The sequence below is a fragment of the Lolium rigidum genome, chromosome 1, assembly GCF_022539505.1.
Source record: "Lolium rigidum isolate FL_2022 chromosome 1, APGP_CSIRO_Lrig_0.1, whole genome shotgun sequence".
Lineage (NCBI taxonomy): Eukaryota > Viridiplantae > Streptophyta > Magnoliopsida > Poales > Poaceae > Lolium > Lolium rigidum.
In genome coordinates this window covers 216,943,106-216,961,498 of record NC_061508.1, presented here as the reverse complement: position 1 = coordinate 216,961,498, position 18,393 = coordinate 216,943,106, and the positions used below count along the sequence as shown (strand labels likewise).

At 49.9% G+C, this 18,393-nt stretch overlaps 1 protein-coding gene across 1 annotated transcript; it reads left to right on the top strand.

The window, feature by feature from the left end:
* Positions 1-12,922: 12,922 nt before the first annotated feature.
* Positions 12,923-18,093, top strand: LOC124683152 (homeobox-leucine zipper protein ROC7-like). The gene is made up of 5 exons (XM_047217722.1): positions 12,923-13,459; positions 14,828-15,289; positions 15,369-16,808; positions 16,917-17,328; positions 17,416-18,093. The coding sequence occupies exons 1-4, from the start codon at positions 13,355-13,357 to the stop codon at positions 17,292-17,294; spliced, it is 2,385 nt and encodes a 794-aa protein (XP_047073678.1). The 5' UTR covers positions 12,923-13,354; the 3' UTR covers positions 17,295-17,328; positions 17,416-18,093.
* Positions 18,094-18,393: the final 300 nt, after the last annotated feature.

Here is an 18,393-nt window from a genome sequence, read left to right as displayed (position 1 = left end):
CATTCGCGTTGGCGGCACCGGAAGTGCCGAATTCACCGGCATACGTCGTCTACAAGATCGGTGGTGACCCTAGTGACTACCAGTTCTTGCATGAGGCGCCTAAGGAGATCCCTCACGGATACACGTGCACATACGTGCCAGACTGCAGTAACTGGGCCCTCACAAACCAGACTGCAACAGCAGGGACTTCTGGAACAACAGGAGGAACTTCGGGGACAGATCTTGAGAAGCAGACGTGGCTAGCCAAGTACGCCACCCCGATAAACCTCCGAGCCCAACTCCTGCAGTTGGCTCGAGCTTGAGAAGCAAGCATGGCTGGCTAAGTATGCCACTCCGGCAAATCTTCGAGTTCGACTCCTGCAGCCGGCACCGCGGATCAGATCGAGTACAATCTTGAGAGACCAGTTCGGCATGGTGCCGAAGAGGAGGGCAATCGGCTATTCCAAGCCGTACCCCAACGAGTACGAGTTGATCCCACTACCACCCAAATATCGGCTCCCCGAATTCTCCAAATTTAGTGGATCAGATGGTTCCAGCTCAATCGAGCATGTGAGCCGATATTTGGCACAGTCGGGCACGATCTCAGCATCGGATGAGCTGCGTGTGAGGTTCTTCGCACAGTCCCTCACGGGATCGGCTTTCGGGTGGTACGCATCGCTGCCACCGGACTCAATCCGGACTTGGAAGCGAGTTGGAGGAGCGGTTCCACATGCGGTATCACTCGGAGGCTTCCGAGGCTGGCATTGCCGATCTAGCACAAGTACGACGAAGCGCGGAGAAACGAGTGTCGAATACATCCAGCGCTTCGAAACGTTAGGAACCGATGCTATTCGGCTCGTGTGATCGAAAAAGAAGCGATCGAGTTGGCGGTGGTGGGTCTCATATCACCGATCAAGGATGTGGCCTCCCAAGCGAGTACCCTTCACCGGCGCACATGGTGCGAAGGCTGTCATCATATGAGCAGCGCCACCCGGACGTTTACCGGGATAAATTCAAACGTGCGGTGGTCCTGGTTGAGGCGAGATGAAGATGAAGGCTCGCGGGAGATCGAGAGGTAGCGGTGGCTGAATGGACTCGGGGGCAAGCCCCGTGTCCTCGCAAGTGGGTTAAGCCACAAGGTCCTCCAAGAGGGTTTGACTTCGACGTCACCAAGGCTGAGCAAATTTTCGACCTCTTGCTTAAGGAGAAACGAGCTAAAGGTACCCGAAGGCCACAAGATCCCCACGGCGCAGGAGCTGAACGGGAAGCCATGCCGCAAGTGGCATAACACGTTCACCCACGCCACCAACGGCCGCAGGGTGTGGCGTCGGCGAGTCCAAATGGCGATAGAACAAGGGCGTCTAATTTTCAGCCGGTACGCCATGAAGGTTGACACACACCCCTTCCCCGCCGTTAACATGGTGGAGTGCACTTACCATGGAGGGTGCCAGCCAAGGATTCTCGTGCAACATCAACATGGTAGGACCCGGGCACCACTGCGGTAAGGACGGAGACGAGGGCAGCTGCTCTCATAGCAAGGACACGAGAGGAAGCCGTTCCACGCGATCGGCTCCGTCACGATGGCAAGTGCTACATCACAGAGGGAGAAGTGAGGAACGTAAGATATCAGCGACCTCTCTCTGATCACCTCCTCAACAAATATGTGAGTCAATATGACCAACGCCGACGATACAACGACGATGATGAAAGAGATCGTCTGGCTTCGGACGCCAGGAGACATCGTCGGCATGATCGCGATGAGGAGAGATATGAGCGCCACGCCAAGGAAAAGTCGAGAGAGCAAGACGGCGTGGATAGGCACGGGACTGTCCCTTCTTCGGTCGCTCGCTGGGATTCGGGAATGAGCCGATTGCCTACAATCGGCAAGCGCCCAAAATGTAAACAGAAGAAGAAGGATGCAGCTAATGTGTCCGTGTTCAAACGTCTAGGGCCTCTCCCGCCTCGGAACAAGCACGCTGAGTCCTCTCGGGTGGAAGATCTCGAGGAATTAGAAGACGATGATGATGAAGAAGAAGATAAGTACCACCGGCCAAGGTGGTGCCCTGATGGACTCAGCCGTTCCCAAAAGCGTAGGGTTCAGCGACTACGTGGTTTGGAGGAAGCCGAGAGGTTATACCTGCACACGTTGAGGAAGGCGCGACCTGATCTGGCCGCTAAAATTCAGCGAACCCTGGACGAAGAAGGTCGGCCACAAAGGAAAGAGTGGCGCCCCAGACAAAAGAAAGCCGATGATGAAACATCGGCTGGCACAAACATGGTGTTCATCCTTCCGACGGAGTTTAGTGCTCCGAGGATTAGACGAAGCACCCGTGGCGCAACTTGATTGCGGCCCACGGCCGGTTATCTTTGAGAAGCCACGAGAAAGAAGCTACAGACACCTGAAGGCCTTGTACTTGCGAGGCTATATCAATGGGCAGCCTGTCAACAAGATGTTGGTGGACACCGGAGCGGCAGTCAACATTATGCCATACTCCATGCTACGTCGGTTAGGACGCTCTAGCTCGGATCTGATCAAGACCAATGTGACACTGAGCGATTTCAACGGCCAAGCATCTGACGCACAGGGTGTTCTGAACGTGGATCTGACCGTAGGAAGGAAAACCGTCCCTACGCCGTTCTTCATTGTCGATAGCAAGAGCACCTATGCTGTCCTGCTAGGAAGAGATTGGATTCACGCCAACTGTTGCATTCCATCCACAATGCACCAATGCTTAATACAGTGGGATGGAGATGAAGTAGAGGTCGTCCACGCAGATGATTCAGCCGAGATTTCAACGGCTGGCATGAACGTTTGGGAGACAACAGGCCAAGAGCCACTCTCAGGCATCAATTTGGACGACTGCGAGCGCATCGACGTGACGAAGGACGGGGTAAGGCTGGTCTTATCCACCGGCCTGACCGTGTAACAAGAGCAACATCTATGGACAAAAGTGGCGATGCCGATCCGTGGGATCGGCCCCAAAGATCTATGGAGGAACATTGCAAAACCTTCATTGAGCGATTCGATCAACATGGAGGCCGATTCCATCAATCGGCCAAAATTATCCTCACCATGCGTTCTGCCTGGGTTCAACGTCGATCTAATGGGCAATGGGTTTACGTCGGCTAATGAGCTGGAAGAAGTCAACACTGGTCCTAACAGAGCCGACGTTCACATATAGTGCCTTGGCTAACCACAGAGCCGATATCAGCAGTTACCGACGAGAATCGGCTCGGGGGCACCTAATCAGATGAACATGTGCGATACATGTGCAGTGAAATATTGGGGGCCGATAGAAAAATCGGCCAGTAAAATTTTTTTTCATGATGTACAGCCGATGCACGGACATCGACTTTAGAGCTAAGGAACAAAGCCGATGCACGGCCATCGACTCTAGTGCAAATTTCATGGGATCTACCAGTGGCGTGTTCAAGACACGAGGACCTCCAACTCCGTGCGCAAGGTTGCCAGTTCAGCGGTGCTTGTCAGAGGAGTTTTGGGCGTACAAGACAACCTTGTCAGAGGGGTTTTGGTTTCTAAGCCGCTGGTGATCATCTGCAGTATCGGCTTTCGATGGAAGAAAAGGTGATCGATGGTGGCAAGTTTGGCTGGCTCTGCATGGTAGGTTTCTCAGATTCGCTCGAATTCGGGTCCATTTGTCTGAACTACCGTTCTCGCCTTGACTGAGGCTCGGGGGGCAGCTGATTTGGTAGGCACTCTGTTTTTGGAAGCCGATTGGAGTGTCGTCGGCTGACCCTGCATCATAAACTTCTTCGAAAGTGGTGAGTTGTTGCAGAAGGAGGTCACCAGAGCTGCTGGAAGGAGCACGAAAGGAAAGCCATCATCATCTACGGGGTCGGGGCCGTTTCGTTGCTACAAAAAGATAGAGCAAGGCGCTATGTTCGGACAGCCGGGAGCGGTCAAGGATCACCTTCAGGCCAGAGACCATAGCGTGGGCATTGGATGATGTTACCCTTGGGTCCGTTTCGGTTGCGAACACTGTGCGATTTGACATCTGAGGTTCATATGGCCGGGGGTTGGATCTGTTCAAGCGGCGTTTTGGGGGTCTGAGTTTTGCTCTCTTGGACAAGTCACAGATTGCCATTTGGATAGACAATAGAGTTGGCTTTGCTCGCGTTTCATGGCAAGGTCCGATGTGCTGCCATCGGCTCTTGATTTGCTGACTTATTTTAGCAATCGGCGAAATTGGTAAAAGGACAAAATCGGCTGAGAAATTTCTTCTTCATTAATAAGGAGGTTTTTTACAATGAAGAGCCGATTGCTCAAGAAAGGAAGAACAAAAGAAGAGCCGATTGCTCAGGAACTACTAGTCCTACATTACTAATCCTCGCTGGCCTCGTCGTCGGCATCGTAGCTGCCGTCGGCGCTGCTTCCGGAGAGGTCCTCGTCGCTGCTACCCCAGCCCTCGGCCGGAGCTTCTTCTTCCTCGTCATCATCATCGTCCTCGCTGTCCGCCCAAGCGCGGAAGCGCTTCGCCGGCGGATACCCGGCGGAGGAGGAGGAATCATCCTCCTCCTCTTCTTCTTCTTCCTCTACTTCTTCTTCTTCCTCCTCCTCGTCGGAGGAGGTGGGGTTCGCCCGGGAGTGGAGGTCGTCTTCGCTCTCGCTCTTCAGCTCCCCTTCAATGAGGAACTCGAGGTCGTCCTCCCCATCGGTCGAGAGGTAAGTCACCATCTGACCCGACGAGTGCTTCGGGTGGGCCTTCGGCACATGGTCGAAGTTCCACTCCTGCTCGCTCGAGGAGGAAGATTGGAAAGAGAGGCCTGAAGAGATGGAGGAAGAGGAAGACATTGCTACGAGGAAAGAGGGTTTTTTGGGTGCCGATGGCCGGAACAGAGCAAGAGGATGAAGTGGCGAACCGTTCGGCACAGTTAAATAAAGGGGGTATAGTGGAGATTTAATGCCATTGCGGTTTCCGAGGGAGTGATGTTAAAGCTATCAAATCTTGCTGAGAAGTGGAAGTGGCAAGGCATCATGATGAAGGATCTCGCGGCGGTTCTGCTCTGCCACGACATGACCCGACGAATAAGAAGCAGAGTGATTTTGGAATTGTCATTTCCAAAACCAGGGGGGCATGTGTTATCACCAGGATTTGACCGGATCAGAGGTGGGCCGCGATTACAGATGGGCTTGAAGAATATACATGGAAGAAATACATGAATCGGCCTTGTATACAAAGTTTGGGCTAGTTTGCCCGTGTATCTGTAACATAGTAGGATACGTGTCGGTTAGATAGAGTTTGGCTCGTGCACGGTTGGGACTATTCCCACGTTAGAAAGTCTACGGACTATAAATATGTATCTAGGGTTTATGAAATAGACAACAATCACGTTCACCACAAACCAATCTAGGCGCATCGCCAACTCCCTTGTCTCGAGGGTTTCTTCCGGGTAAGCATCATGCTGCCTAGATCGCATCTTGCGATCTAGGCAGTACACGTTTATTCGTTGTTCATGCATTGCTCGTGCTGAAGCCTTGTTGATGGCGAGCAACGTAGTTATCATAGATGTTTTAGGGTTAGCATTGTTCATCGTATCATATGCTGTCGTCGTGCAACCCTTAGGCGTCTAGCCGCCCTTACACCTATCTTGGGTGTAAGGGCAGCACCCCGCTTGATCATTATTTAGTAGATCCGATCCGTTATGATTGCTCCTTGTTATTCAAGGATTAGTTTAATATCTGCATAGTTAGGCCTTACAAACGGGTTGAAGGATCCAGTGGCGCGTAGGGTGTAGTTTGCTAGCCCTAGACAGGATGTTCCGGGGATCAACTTCGTGTTGGTTTTTAGGCCTTGTCTAGGGTCGGTTCACGATCACCGTGCGTGGCCGCCAGGCTCAATCACGAGTAGGATGTTCCGGTTATGTGGTGAAAACCCTAAATCGTAGTAGGTCGTTTTAGCTTTATTTTAATCAAGCAGGACCACCATCTGATCGTACACCTCGTACGGATCATGGGTGGATCGGCTCCTTGAGCCGATTCACAGGACAACCTGAGAGCCAATCGAGGCTCGTATTTAATGTTTACGTGTATGCCATGCAGGAAACTAAGCGAGGCACATCCAACACCTTCCCGACCAGGTATAGGTCGGGTGGCACGCCCTTGCATCAGCATCGGACGTGCGTGCCGGAGTCTTTGCGGGCCGTCGCTCGGAGGGGCCAGGGCCAGCCGCAGCCCTGGGAGCCTCCCGGCTCTACTGTGTTGCCCGTCGCTGCTCGCCGGTGGGTTTCTGACCGCAACAACGGTACCAGTCCGTAAAGTTTCTTGTCAGACTTAACAGTATTTCTATCTCAATTATAAGACTAGCGCATGGTAGATAACGGATGCCAATTCTACAAATTTAATTCAAAATACTATTCAGACTATGTTCATGATAATTAGTTCATGTTTTAATCTAATTACTAATGAACTCCCACTTAATACAACATCCCTCATAGTTGTTTAGTGGCACACGATCTATATCCACTACACCAAAACCAATCATCACGTGAGATGATGTAGCTTCAATAGTGAACATCAACATGTTGATCATATCATCCATATGACTCGTGTTTAACCTTTCGGTTTCCTGTGTTCCAAGGCCATGTCTGTACATGCTAGGCTCGTCAAGCAAACCCAAGTATTTCCGCGTGTGCAACATGGCTTACACCTGTTGTATGTGAACGTAGAATCTATCACAACCGATCATCACGAGATGCTTCAAAACGACGAACTGTAGCAACGGTGCATACGAGGGGAGAACACTTTATTATCTTGATATTAATGTGAGGGATCATCTTATAATTCTACCGTCGTGATCTAAGCAAGATAAGATGCATAAAGGATTAACATCACATGCAATTCATAATGTGATATGATATGGCCCTTTAGTCTTTGCGCCTTTGATCTTCATATCCAAAGCACGGACATGATCTCCATCATCAACGGGCATGATCTCCATCATCATCGGCGTAGCGTCAAGTCCATGGCGCCGTCATCATGGTTGTTCACCACATGTAGTAACTATTACAACTACTTTGAAATAATACTACAACATGAAATATAAAGACAACCATAAGGCTCCTGCCGGTTGCCACAATACAATAATGATCATCTCATACATATTCATCATCACATCATGGTCATATCACATCACCAAACCCTGCAAAAACAAGTTAGACGCCTCTAATTTGGTTTGCATATTTTACGTGGTTTAGGGTTTTCGAGTAAGATCCAATCTACCTACGAACATGAACCACAACGGTGATACTAGTGTTGTCAATAGAAAGAGTAGATTGAATCTTCACTATGGTGAGAGAGACAGACACCCGCAAAGCCACTTATGCAATACAAGTTGCATGTCGAGCGTGGAATAAGTCTCATGAACGCGGTCATGTAAAGTTAGCCCGGGCCGCTTCATCCCACCATCCCGCAAGATGCAAAGTACACTAACTAAAAACAACAAAAGCATCAACGCCCACAAAAACCATTGTGTTCTACTCGTGCAACCAATCTATGCATAGATACGGCTCTGATACCACTGATGGGATTCGTAACATAGAAAACAAAAAATTTCCTACCGCAAGAACGAATAACAAGCCAAGATCAAATCTAGTAGATGGTAGCAAAGAGATGAAGATGAGACTAACCCTCGAAGATTTCCAAAGCCTACGAGATTAGATCTCGTTGTTGATGTAGTCGATCACTTGCCGCTTTCAAAAGCGCGTAGAAGATCTTGACCGTGCCACCGTCGGGCAGCACCTCCGTACTCGGTCACACGTTCGGTGTTGATGACGACGTCCTTCTCCCCATTCCAGCGGGCAGCGGATATAGTAGATCCTCCTCAGAATCCCGACAGCACGACGACGTGGTGTCGGCGGTGGTGGAGATCTTCGGCAGGGCTTCGCCTAAGCATTACGGGAGAAGTGGGAGGAGAGTGGGCGCCGGCCTTAGTGCCCTTGGGTGGTGCGGCTGGTGTGGTCGCCGGCCCCCTCCCTCTCTCCCTCATTATATAGGTGGAACCCCAAGGGTTAGCCCAAAGATTCGAATAAGAGTCCAACTCAAAAACTTACCAAAGGGTGAAACCTCGGGGGAGTGGGACTCCCCCTTTCCTTCTTCCTTGGCCGGCCAAGGTGGTGGAGTCCACCATGGACTCCACCTTCCCTCTTGGTTGGCTGGTTAGGGTTGGTGGAGTCCCGGTGATTTCTTCCGGAAGGTTCTAGAACATTCTAGCGCCTTCCATAAATGCACCGGATCATTTCCAAACTTGGAAAATGACTTCCTATATATGAATCTTATTCCCCGGACCATTTCGGAACTCCCCGTTATGTCCTGGATCCCATCCGAGACTCCGAACAACATCTAAACTCCATTCCATATTCCATATCTACTTAAAACGACATCAAACCTTAAGTATGTCACCCTACTGTTCGTGAACTATGCAGACATGGTCGAGACTCCTCTCCTGACCAATAACCAATATCAGGATCTGGAGATCCATAATGGCTCCCACACATTCAACGATAACTTAGTGATCGATTGAACAATTTACATACGATACCGATTCCCTTTGTCACGCGATACTTTACTTGTCCGAGGTTTGATCATCGGTATCTCCATACTTTGTTCAGCCTCGTTACCGACAAGTACTCTTTACTCGTACTGTGGTATGTCATCTCTTGTGATCTAGTCACATGCTTGCAAGCTAATCATATGACATTCCACCGAGAGGGCCCAGAGTATATATATCATTCATCAGGATGGACAAATCCCACTCTTGATCCATATGCCTCAACTCACACTTTCCGAATACTTAATCCCATCTTTATAACCACCCATTTACGCAATGACGTTTGATGTAATCAAAGCATCCTTCCGGTGTAAGTGATTTACATGATCTCATGGTCGAAGGACTAGGTAACTATGTATCGAAAGCTTATAGCAAGTTGAACTTAATGACTTGATCTCATGCTATGCTTACTATGGGTGTGTCCATCACATCATTCACCTAATGATATGATCTTGTTATTAATAATATCCTATGTTCATGATCAGGAAACTATGATCATCTATTAATCAACAAGCTAGTTAAATGAGAGGCTTACTAGGGACTCTGGTTGTTTACACAACACACATGTATCAATGTTTCCGGTTAATACAATTATAGCATGGAGTGTAAACATTTATCATGAACACTAAGATATAACAACAACTATTTTATTATTGCCTCTCGGGCATATCTCCAACATCGCGAGCCATCATAATATATACACTTTCAAGGTGTCCCAACAAGAACACCATCTTCCTCTTTTTCTCGAGGAGAGTGGCCATGACCCATACGAAGCAGGAACCACGGGGGCCCTAGTTCTCACGGGGCCGACAAAACATAAGGGATCAGTTTAGTACCCTCATTATTGTAACAATGTACTCCCATTGTTGATGTCATCCTTGTCATTATGACCATGCACATGACCAGGAAATTTAGTCATCATTCAACACATGATCTAGTCCTAAAGATGGAACCATAACCAACTTTTTTATTTATATATCTACATGTGCATATGAGTTTTCATTTGAATATTGTATTAAAGTCACATAACAGTTATAGCATAAAGGTTAAACACTAATCATGAACTTAGAGTTAAATAATAACAATTAGTATTTCCTCTAGGGAATTACTCCTTCGTGTGGATTAAAACAAGAGGTGCCAAGCCAAAAATAAAAGGATCAACGACGACGTTGGACATCGAGTCGAGTAAGCCTAAAGACCGGGAAACTAGGGACCAGGGAGCTAGTACTCTCTGATAAGATGTCATCCATATCTCCATATATCGATGAAAAATACCTGGCTCGGAGCCTAGTAGATGGCATATCTTTAGCCCACGGGCCAGAAGTAGCTAGACCGGGCGAGACGCCAGACAAGTCATAAGGTCCGTGCCCATCAAGCCAACCCTTACCAGCTCCATCAGCCACTTCTGCATCGCCACCGAATCGCCCGACCTGCTCAACTCTAGGGAGTCCCGAGCTCTCTTGGGTTGTGGGAGGCCCTCGACAAAAGAAGACAAGCCAACACCGGGAATCTCGTTTCCTCAAGATGAAACATAGAATAAACCCCGTCGCCAAAACTTCCTCCATTTAATGAAGGCTGGACCAGGCTAGTCCGACGGTCGGCGGGCGATAACGCTACCCAGAACGCTCGGAAAGCATCTGCATCTCCCTCTGCCCGGAGCACAAGGCTGAAAGAGGAACATCATTGTCCTAGGTGGCGATAAACCCCTACGTACCCCTCGCAGAAGGCTGCAAAGCATGAGGGCTCCAAAACACCCTTAAATGTAAGGTGGTAAGGTTGAATTTGATATAATGAAAACACCCACTAGAAGACTGAGCTCACTAGCTAGGGGAGAAATCCCCCGCATGACAAAGCTCGCCAATAGCGTCGTGTCATTCGCCCTCGGGGTCGGCATCCCCTCGGAGAGGGGGACCTGAGAGTGTTAATCATGGGAAGAGGGACCATATCGATAAGGTCATCCAAATATTCTCTTGTCATTACTGAGATCCGCCGGTCGCCCATCATCGCCCTCTTCCTAGGGGCTCAAGAAAGGAGGCACAAGGCACGAAGATGGACAAATCCTCCTCCAGCGTCGCCTCCACCCGTATAAAAGCTCCAGCACGAGCCTACCATGACTCCGATACATCACCTCTTGGGATGCCAGACGTCAGGGAAAACTGCCCACTAACACGTTGAATAAGCCTACTATGGCAGAACAACCACTTTCGTGGAGGAAGTTCATTGTCATAGACAAATGATGCTCCATCTCAAGGACCGTGCATCCCCCTAATGTTATGTTCCATCCGCCTCCCGGCTAGGCCTCTTTGGCACATGCATTAGGCATGCATGTTGAGTGAAGGTACCGCCATAGCCACCTGACCGTCTACGTGGCGCATGGAAACCGCAGATAGGTGGACTGCTGCTTAGACCGGGGCCGTCTGAGGCCAGTCTCAACCTTTTGGTTGTTCGACCAACCCCTGGAGGAAACCACAGAAACCCCTATGTGCGCCTCTTCGAGCCGCCTGAAGTCTCGTGGGCTACTGACGGGATATGGGAAACCCAATACGCACCAACCTGAGACTTGAGGGCGAGCCGGAACCATCTCGAGTCGGCTCCATCTCAGCAAGTCATGACCTGTCACACCCTACCAAAATAAAATTTACTCATCGGGAGTCAAAACCCGACAACTAGTCTAGGAGAAGTTTTGAGGGAGAGGTAGTCCCTCGTCCATAGTGGACTAGTTCCTCTTTTGGTGGAATTCATCTTTGACTTTCTCTTGTATTTGTTTCACTTCCTTGGCTTGGTTATCATGTAATTGTCCTAAACTTATGTTGACTTTGGCTTAACTTTGCTCCGTACCACACTTTTCTCCCGGCTGCTAATGATTTTTTTTATAATGGGCGCTTTATTACCTATAAAAAGCAATTACACCCGGCCTCTGCATAGCTAAGATACACACATCCGTTTAAAAAGTCTCAAAAGTCTAGATTGCTAAAAAAGGCAAATTACATATCAGACATGAGCAAATGTAAAACGTCTAAGGTGAAGGCGGAGGCCCAATCCGTAGATTATGCTGCCACCCATGTAGGGAAAAAGTATCCCTCGCCGTGTCCTCCAACCGTGTACAGACCTTCGTAAATAGGTAGCGATTCTCCACCTTCTGCAGCGCAGTCCACGAACGGAGAGTAGCGGTACATCTGTAGATAACCTGCAAGAGAGAACAATTCTTGTCATTAAAAACTTTGTCATTTCTACACAGCCATAGCGACCATATAATGGCAAGCCACCCTAATACACGTTCTAAATATGTGATCGATCCCATGAAGCCAATTACCGAAGACGTTGTCCACACTAGTCGGGGGATACAGATCATAAGCTATTTGGATGCATGACCATATAGATCTGGCAAAGCGATATTGGAAGAATAAGTATTTAATTGTCTCATTGTGTTGACAAAAAAACACATTGCATACTCACGTGCCAATTACGTTTCACAAGATTATCTTAGGTTAGGATTACTCCTCAACGCATATACCAGCCAAAAATCTTAATTTTAAGCGGTATCTTCATCTTCTAAATCTTCTTGTTTTTATCAACTGGTATTTCCGAGTTATACTTCCTTAATGATTTGTTGGTGAGCACAGGACGACTGAAGATATGTGTCCGACTGCAAAAAATTGTGATGTACCCCTGAGTGGATCGGTACATATGATCAACGGGCCAATTAACAAATCAAATTTGATGTATCCTGCTCCTGCAGCAAATAAGATCATTCGCAACCTTCACAACAGGGTACATTTTCCTCCCATAATTTGATCGATGATGATGTGCATGCATGCATATGGCATGCGTAGTGCATGCAGGCAATAAATTCAGGACCTAAACCGCCTCGCTCGATCCGTTTACCATATAGCGTACAGCTAGCGCTGTAATCTTTCAAGATTTTACGCGTAGAAACATAACGTGCGCGCCTCCTGTGTCCATAATTTACCATCTGCCTGCTTAATTTGGTGCTGGAAGAAAAGAAAATACACACTCCCTAGCTAAGTATAAATGCACGTTGGCTAGTTATATGGCATTTTTTGCAGTGTCGTCTCATGCAGCAATATATACATGCGGGATACGTATTTTGTTTTTATTTCAAGAGCTTGAGATTGCTGACAGAGCTTGCCGCTCTGTGTATTTTGTTTTTATTAAAAGAGATACTGTAATTAAAACCATCCATAGCCTGTATGGAGTACTTGTGGACACAGCTTGAGCACGTACGTACTCCGATCTGTACCGCATCGCTAGCTCCCATCGATCTCTCTCGCTACACTACATACTAGTACAGTCTCTTCTCTCTCTCGCTACACTACATCATCACAGGGTAGAGCGGGGTGGCATCCTGCGCAATAACTCCACGCCATGGCCGCAATGAATGCCATTGCACCCTCCTCTCGCTAGCTACTCTCCGCAATAACTCCACCCATTCAATACGCGCACCAGCCACCGTTCTCCTCCGGCCCCTTCCTCTCCACCGTCTCCATCCATTCCATCCTCTCTTCCCCTCCCCCCTTCCTCTTCTTCCCCGATCCATCACTCCCGACACCTTCTGCCAGCTTCGTCGAGCTCGCAGTCGATCGACAGAGGAAGAAGCGTCTGCGTAGCTGGCTGGTCCTCTTACTCCGTTGCGGAGGCAGCGGTAGACAGATCTGAGCTCGGGTATCGATCCATCGATCGAGTGCCAGCGAGCTTCGATCTGCTGAGGTTTTGCATGGTGCGAGCGGGTTTCTAGCTAGCTAGGGTTTCATCTTTGTCGGCGAAAGGAGGAGGTCAGGGCATAGCATATGCCCGGAGGGATGATGGTCCCCGGGCGCAACATGATCGGCCGGAGCAACGGCGCCGGCGTCGCCTACGCTTCCTCCTCCTCCTCCGCGCTCTCCCTCGGCCAGGTTTTGTTCTCACTTCTTCTCTTGCACCTCTACCTGCTCGATACACATCAAGTTCTCTGAACTGTTTTCAGAAAACTGATATTTTAGTTCCTTTGTCGCCGAATCAAGGAGATGTTATAAAAACCAAAGAGTACTACCTCCGGCCTCTACATGCATTGTTCATGCACAAATTCTCCTTCATCTCTTCGCACTTTCTAGTAGTATCCTCCATGACTAGTGCCAGCTTCCTAAAATAATTGTGTACATGCATGTAAGCTTTCTAAAATAATTGTGTACCAGCTGTCCAGCATAGTATGTGTTGTGTTCATCAAGTGTTGATGGAGGAAGAGTGCAGGAGTATTTGCTTTTCAAAAAAGAACGCAGGGCATTTAAGTAGCTGGCTACTACTAGGAGTTAAATACCAAAAGCCAAAAAAAGGATTCAACATTCATGTCATATCTCAAGGTCTTAATTTGCGTTGCTTTCATAAGTATCTGACCTGAGAAATGAAATGAAATCTGTAAATGCCCATGGTTGGTGCCTGCCTGCCTGCACTTGGATGGATACGTGGAGCATTAAGTTTCTGCTCAGCTCGATCTGCTCCTTTATTTCTCAAGCTTGTTCTTTGGGTCGTTGTGCCATGCTTCCTCCTTTTCCCAACCTTATATCTTTCCCAGTATTTATTGCTCACCAAATATGCAGTACCAAATTGCACAACAGTGTTTCATAGTCAGTACTCAGTGATAGTACCCCATGTGCAATTAATTTTTTGTTTCTAGATTTTGATCCTCTCATTTCAGAATGCTCACACTTCAACCTCAATTTCCCATTTCATGTAGTACATGTACTTCAGAAATCAAGCAATACCGGACGCTTTTTCCCTACCTATATAATTATAAGAGCAATTCCTAAGTCTTCAGTTCCTCTCGATAGTTATACGTGCTATTGTTCAATCAGTACATAGAATTGTAAGTCCATCAAAATCCCCAACAGAGTTTCCTACTCAGTACTCGATTGTACCTCATGTGCAATTAGTATTTTGTTTCTTGACTTGATCTCCTCTCATTTCAGAATTTCAAACTTAACTTCAATTCCCCATTTTTTGTACACCTAAAATCACAAGCAGTTCAAGCCGCTAAATCCCCTAGATAACAATAAGTAATAAATTCTTTGCGTTTCAGTATTTACTGTAAAATGGCAAGTCAATCTGAAGAATGTAATGCAGTACTCAGTAGACTAGCTAGCAGCATCTTTCCTCAATCGCCCTTGATATTTCTTGCCTAATTTTGGTTGCCATAATTAATCAGTTCAATATTTTTTTGCGTGCATTAATCAGTTCAATTCGGCAATGTTAGCTGGATGATAAAAGTTTGCATGTATGCAATGCAGAACTTGATGGATGGGGTGCACCACCACCAGCTCCCAGCAATGCTGCAGCATCAGTTGATGGATCACCATCTTCTTCTTCCCCAGCACCAGCACCATCAGCAGCAGGCGACTAGCGAGAGCGACGCACGTGGCCCTCACGGCGGCGGCAACAACAACAGCAGCATCAACAACGAGGAGCTGGAGATGAGCAAGTCAGGTACTGGCAGTGACAACAATCTCGACGGAGGAGGAGGCGACGGTGGCGCCGGGGAGGAAGATGAGCAGGAGGACCCGGCCGGGCAGCACCCCCGGAAGAAAAAGCGTTACCACCGTCACACGCAGCACCAGATCCAGGAGCTTGAGGCCTTCTTCAAGGAGTGCCCTCACCCCGACGACAAGCAGCGAAAAGAGCTCAGCCGCAGCCTCAACCTCGAGCCCCTCCAGGTCAAGTTCTGGTTCCAGAACAAGCGCACCCAGATCAAGGTATGTAACGTTCTTTCATGACGATCGATGACACGATGATCCAATTGATGCAATGCTAAACTGATGGCTGGTGGTGCAGACTCAGCACGAGAGGCAGGAGAACACCGCGCTGAGGTCGGAGAACGACAAGCTGAGGGCGGAGAACATGAGGTACAAGGAGGCGCTGGCCAACGCGTCGTGCCCAAACTGCGGCGGCCCGGCGGCCATCGGGGAGATGTCCTTCGACGAGCACCACCTGCGCATCGAGAACGCGCGCCTCCGCGACGAGATCGACAGGATCTCCGCCATCGCCGCCAAGTACGTCGGTGGAAAGCCCGTTGTTGGCGCGGTCTCCTCGGCCGCCTACCCGCCGCTACCGCCGCAGTCGTCCGGCCGCTCGGCGCTCGACCACCACCTGGGAGGCATGTTCGCCGGCGCCGAGTTCGACAAGCCAATGGTGATCGAGCTGGCCGTGGCCGCCATGGAGGAGCTCGTCAGGATGGCGCAGCTGTGCGAGCCGCTCTGGATCCCGTCCATCGACGGCGAGGCGCTCAACGAAGAGGAGTACGCGCGCGCCTTCCCGCGTGGCGCGCTGGGCCCTAAGTCGCCGGAGCTCAGGTCGGAGGCGTCGCGGGAGACGGACGTGGTGATCATGAACCACATCAGCCTCGTTGAGATGCTCATGGACGTGCGCCAGTGGTCTGCGCTCTTCTCCAGCATCGTGTCCCGCGCAGCCACGCTCGACGTGCTCTCCACCGGCGTCGCCGGCAACCACGATGGCGCGCTTCAGCTCATGTCCGCCGAGTTCCAGATGCCGTCGCCGCTGGTGCCGACGCGGGACACCCAGTTCCTGCGCTACTGCAAGCAGCATCCGGGCGGCGCGTGGGCCGTCGTCGACGTCTCTCTCGACGGCCTCCGTTCTGCCGCAGCGCGCGGCCACTTCCGCCGCCGCGCTTCCGGGTGCCTCATCCAGGAGATGCCCAACGGCTACTCCAAGGTGACATGGGTGGAGCACGTCGAGGCCGGCGATGACGCAATGGTGCACGACCTATACAAGCCCCTGGTGAACTCTGGGCTGGCATTCGGCGCGCGGCGATGGACGTTGACTCTGAAGCGGCAGTGCGAGCGGCTGGCGAGCGCCATGGCCACCGTACCGGCCTCCGGCGGCGACGTGATCACGACAGCGGAGGGGCGGAGGAGCATGCTGAAGCTTGCAGAGCGGATGACAGCGAGCTTCTGCGGCGGGGTGACGGCGTCAACGACACACCAGTGGACGACGCTCTCCGGCAGCGGCGCGGAGGACGTGCGCGTGATGACCCGCAAGAGCGTCGACGACCCCGGCCGCCCACCGGGGATCATCCTAAACGCTGCCACCTCTTTCTGGCTCCCCGTCCCGCCCTCCCGCGTCTTCGGCTTCCTCCGCGACGACTCCACCCGCAGCGAGTGGGACATCCTCTCCAACGGCGGCGTCGTCCAGGAGATGGCCCACATCGCCAATGGCAGCCACCACGGCAACGCGGTCTCCCTCCTCCGCGTCAACGTCAGTGCCTACCTATGAGCCCATTACTCCATTACTGCTTCAGTTCAGAGTTACAACTTACAATCTTTCATGGTCATGGCTGACATGAATTTGATGCTGGTTCTGCAGAACGCGAACTCGAACCAGAGCAACATGCTGATCCTGCAGGAGTGCTGCACGGACACAACGGGGTCGTACGTGGTGTACGCGCCGGTGGACGTGGTGGCCATGAACGTGGTGCTCAACGGCGGGGACCCGGACTACGTGGCGCTGCTGCCATCAGGGTTTGCCATCCTGCCCGACGGGCCAGCTGGCGCGCCGGACGCCGGCGGGTCACTCCTCACCGTGGCGTTCCAGATCCTCGTCGACTCCGTGCCCACCGCCAAGCTCTCGCTGGGATCCGTCGCCACCGTCAACAGCCTCATCGCCTGCACTGTCGAGCGCATCAAAGCCGCTGTCGTCGTCAGCGCCGGGGACAACACCGCCGCACCCTGCGCCACCCGGTGACCGACATCGATCCATCCGTCGATCGTTCTCAATGGTAAGCATATCAAGAACGCGTGTGCTCACCCCTATACGATTCTTTGTATTGCTGATCTGATCTTGTTCAATTTTTTCTGTGGCGCAGGAGATTAAGGGAGGGATCAAGAGCGGACCTGGAGATTTAATTAGCGATGTGAGGAGTCAAGAACGCACCGCAGACTGTCCTTGCCAAGTGTTGTTTGCATTGCATAAGCTTCAGCTTATCCCCTTTCCTCTTCCCAGCATAATCCAATCACCACCACCACCACCACAAGCAAACACAACACAATCAGCAAGAAGGGATCAAACCACAGAGGAACACAACTTAGGTCCTACGATCATGGCTGCATACATGTGCACGCATTAACATGTCATAGGCTCTGAGTTGTGTTGCTTAATTAACTAGTTTCAATCCATCAACATATTTACTACAGTACATGTTTGTGTTTGCTTCATATTAGACTTAGCATCCTTCTCTCAATTAGATCATCATGTCATGAAAATTCAGAAGCAAGCAGGCAACAACACTCTGCAAGGGCGGTTGGTTCGGGTATTGACTTCTCTTTTAGTTTTCTCTCTCTGGGTTGCCATTCCCTCTTTCTAGGATGATCATTCAGGATCAATGTACAACCAGCTAGATTTTCAGTTTGGTGAATTTCGTTGTCATCTGTTTTGTTATGCTGTGCTCTCTCCATCTCTGTGTGGAGGGGGTGTCCCTTTAAATTAGACTTTCGTAACTTGTATGTTATGTTTGCAACAATATAATTTGGATTCTTTTTTTGCATTCGTCAACGCCTTTGAGTAGATGATTTGTTGTTTCTCGTTCTTCTTTCCATTTCGTTGTCATCTGTTTAGTTTTGCTTGTGTGTTTTGAGTATAAAAACATTAATATTATACTAATGTACGTTTTGCTGATTGAAAAGCCCGTGGATTTTGTGAATGTGCGGGTTCACATGAAGCGTGTTTAGTTCACATGAATATGAATTAGGATGATTGAAGCCCTCGTTGCTATGCTTGACGGTGCCAAATGACCCTCTGGAGATTGCTAACCTTTCCCTCCATTTGTTTGGACTTCATGTCCGGA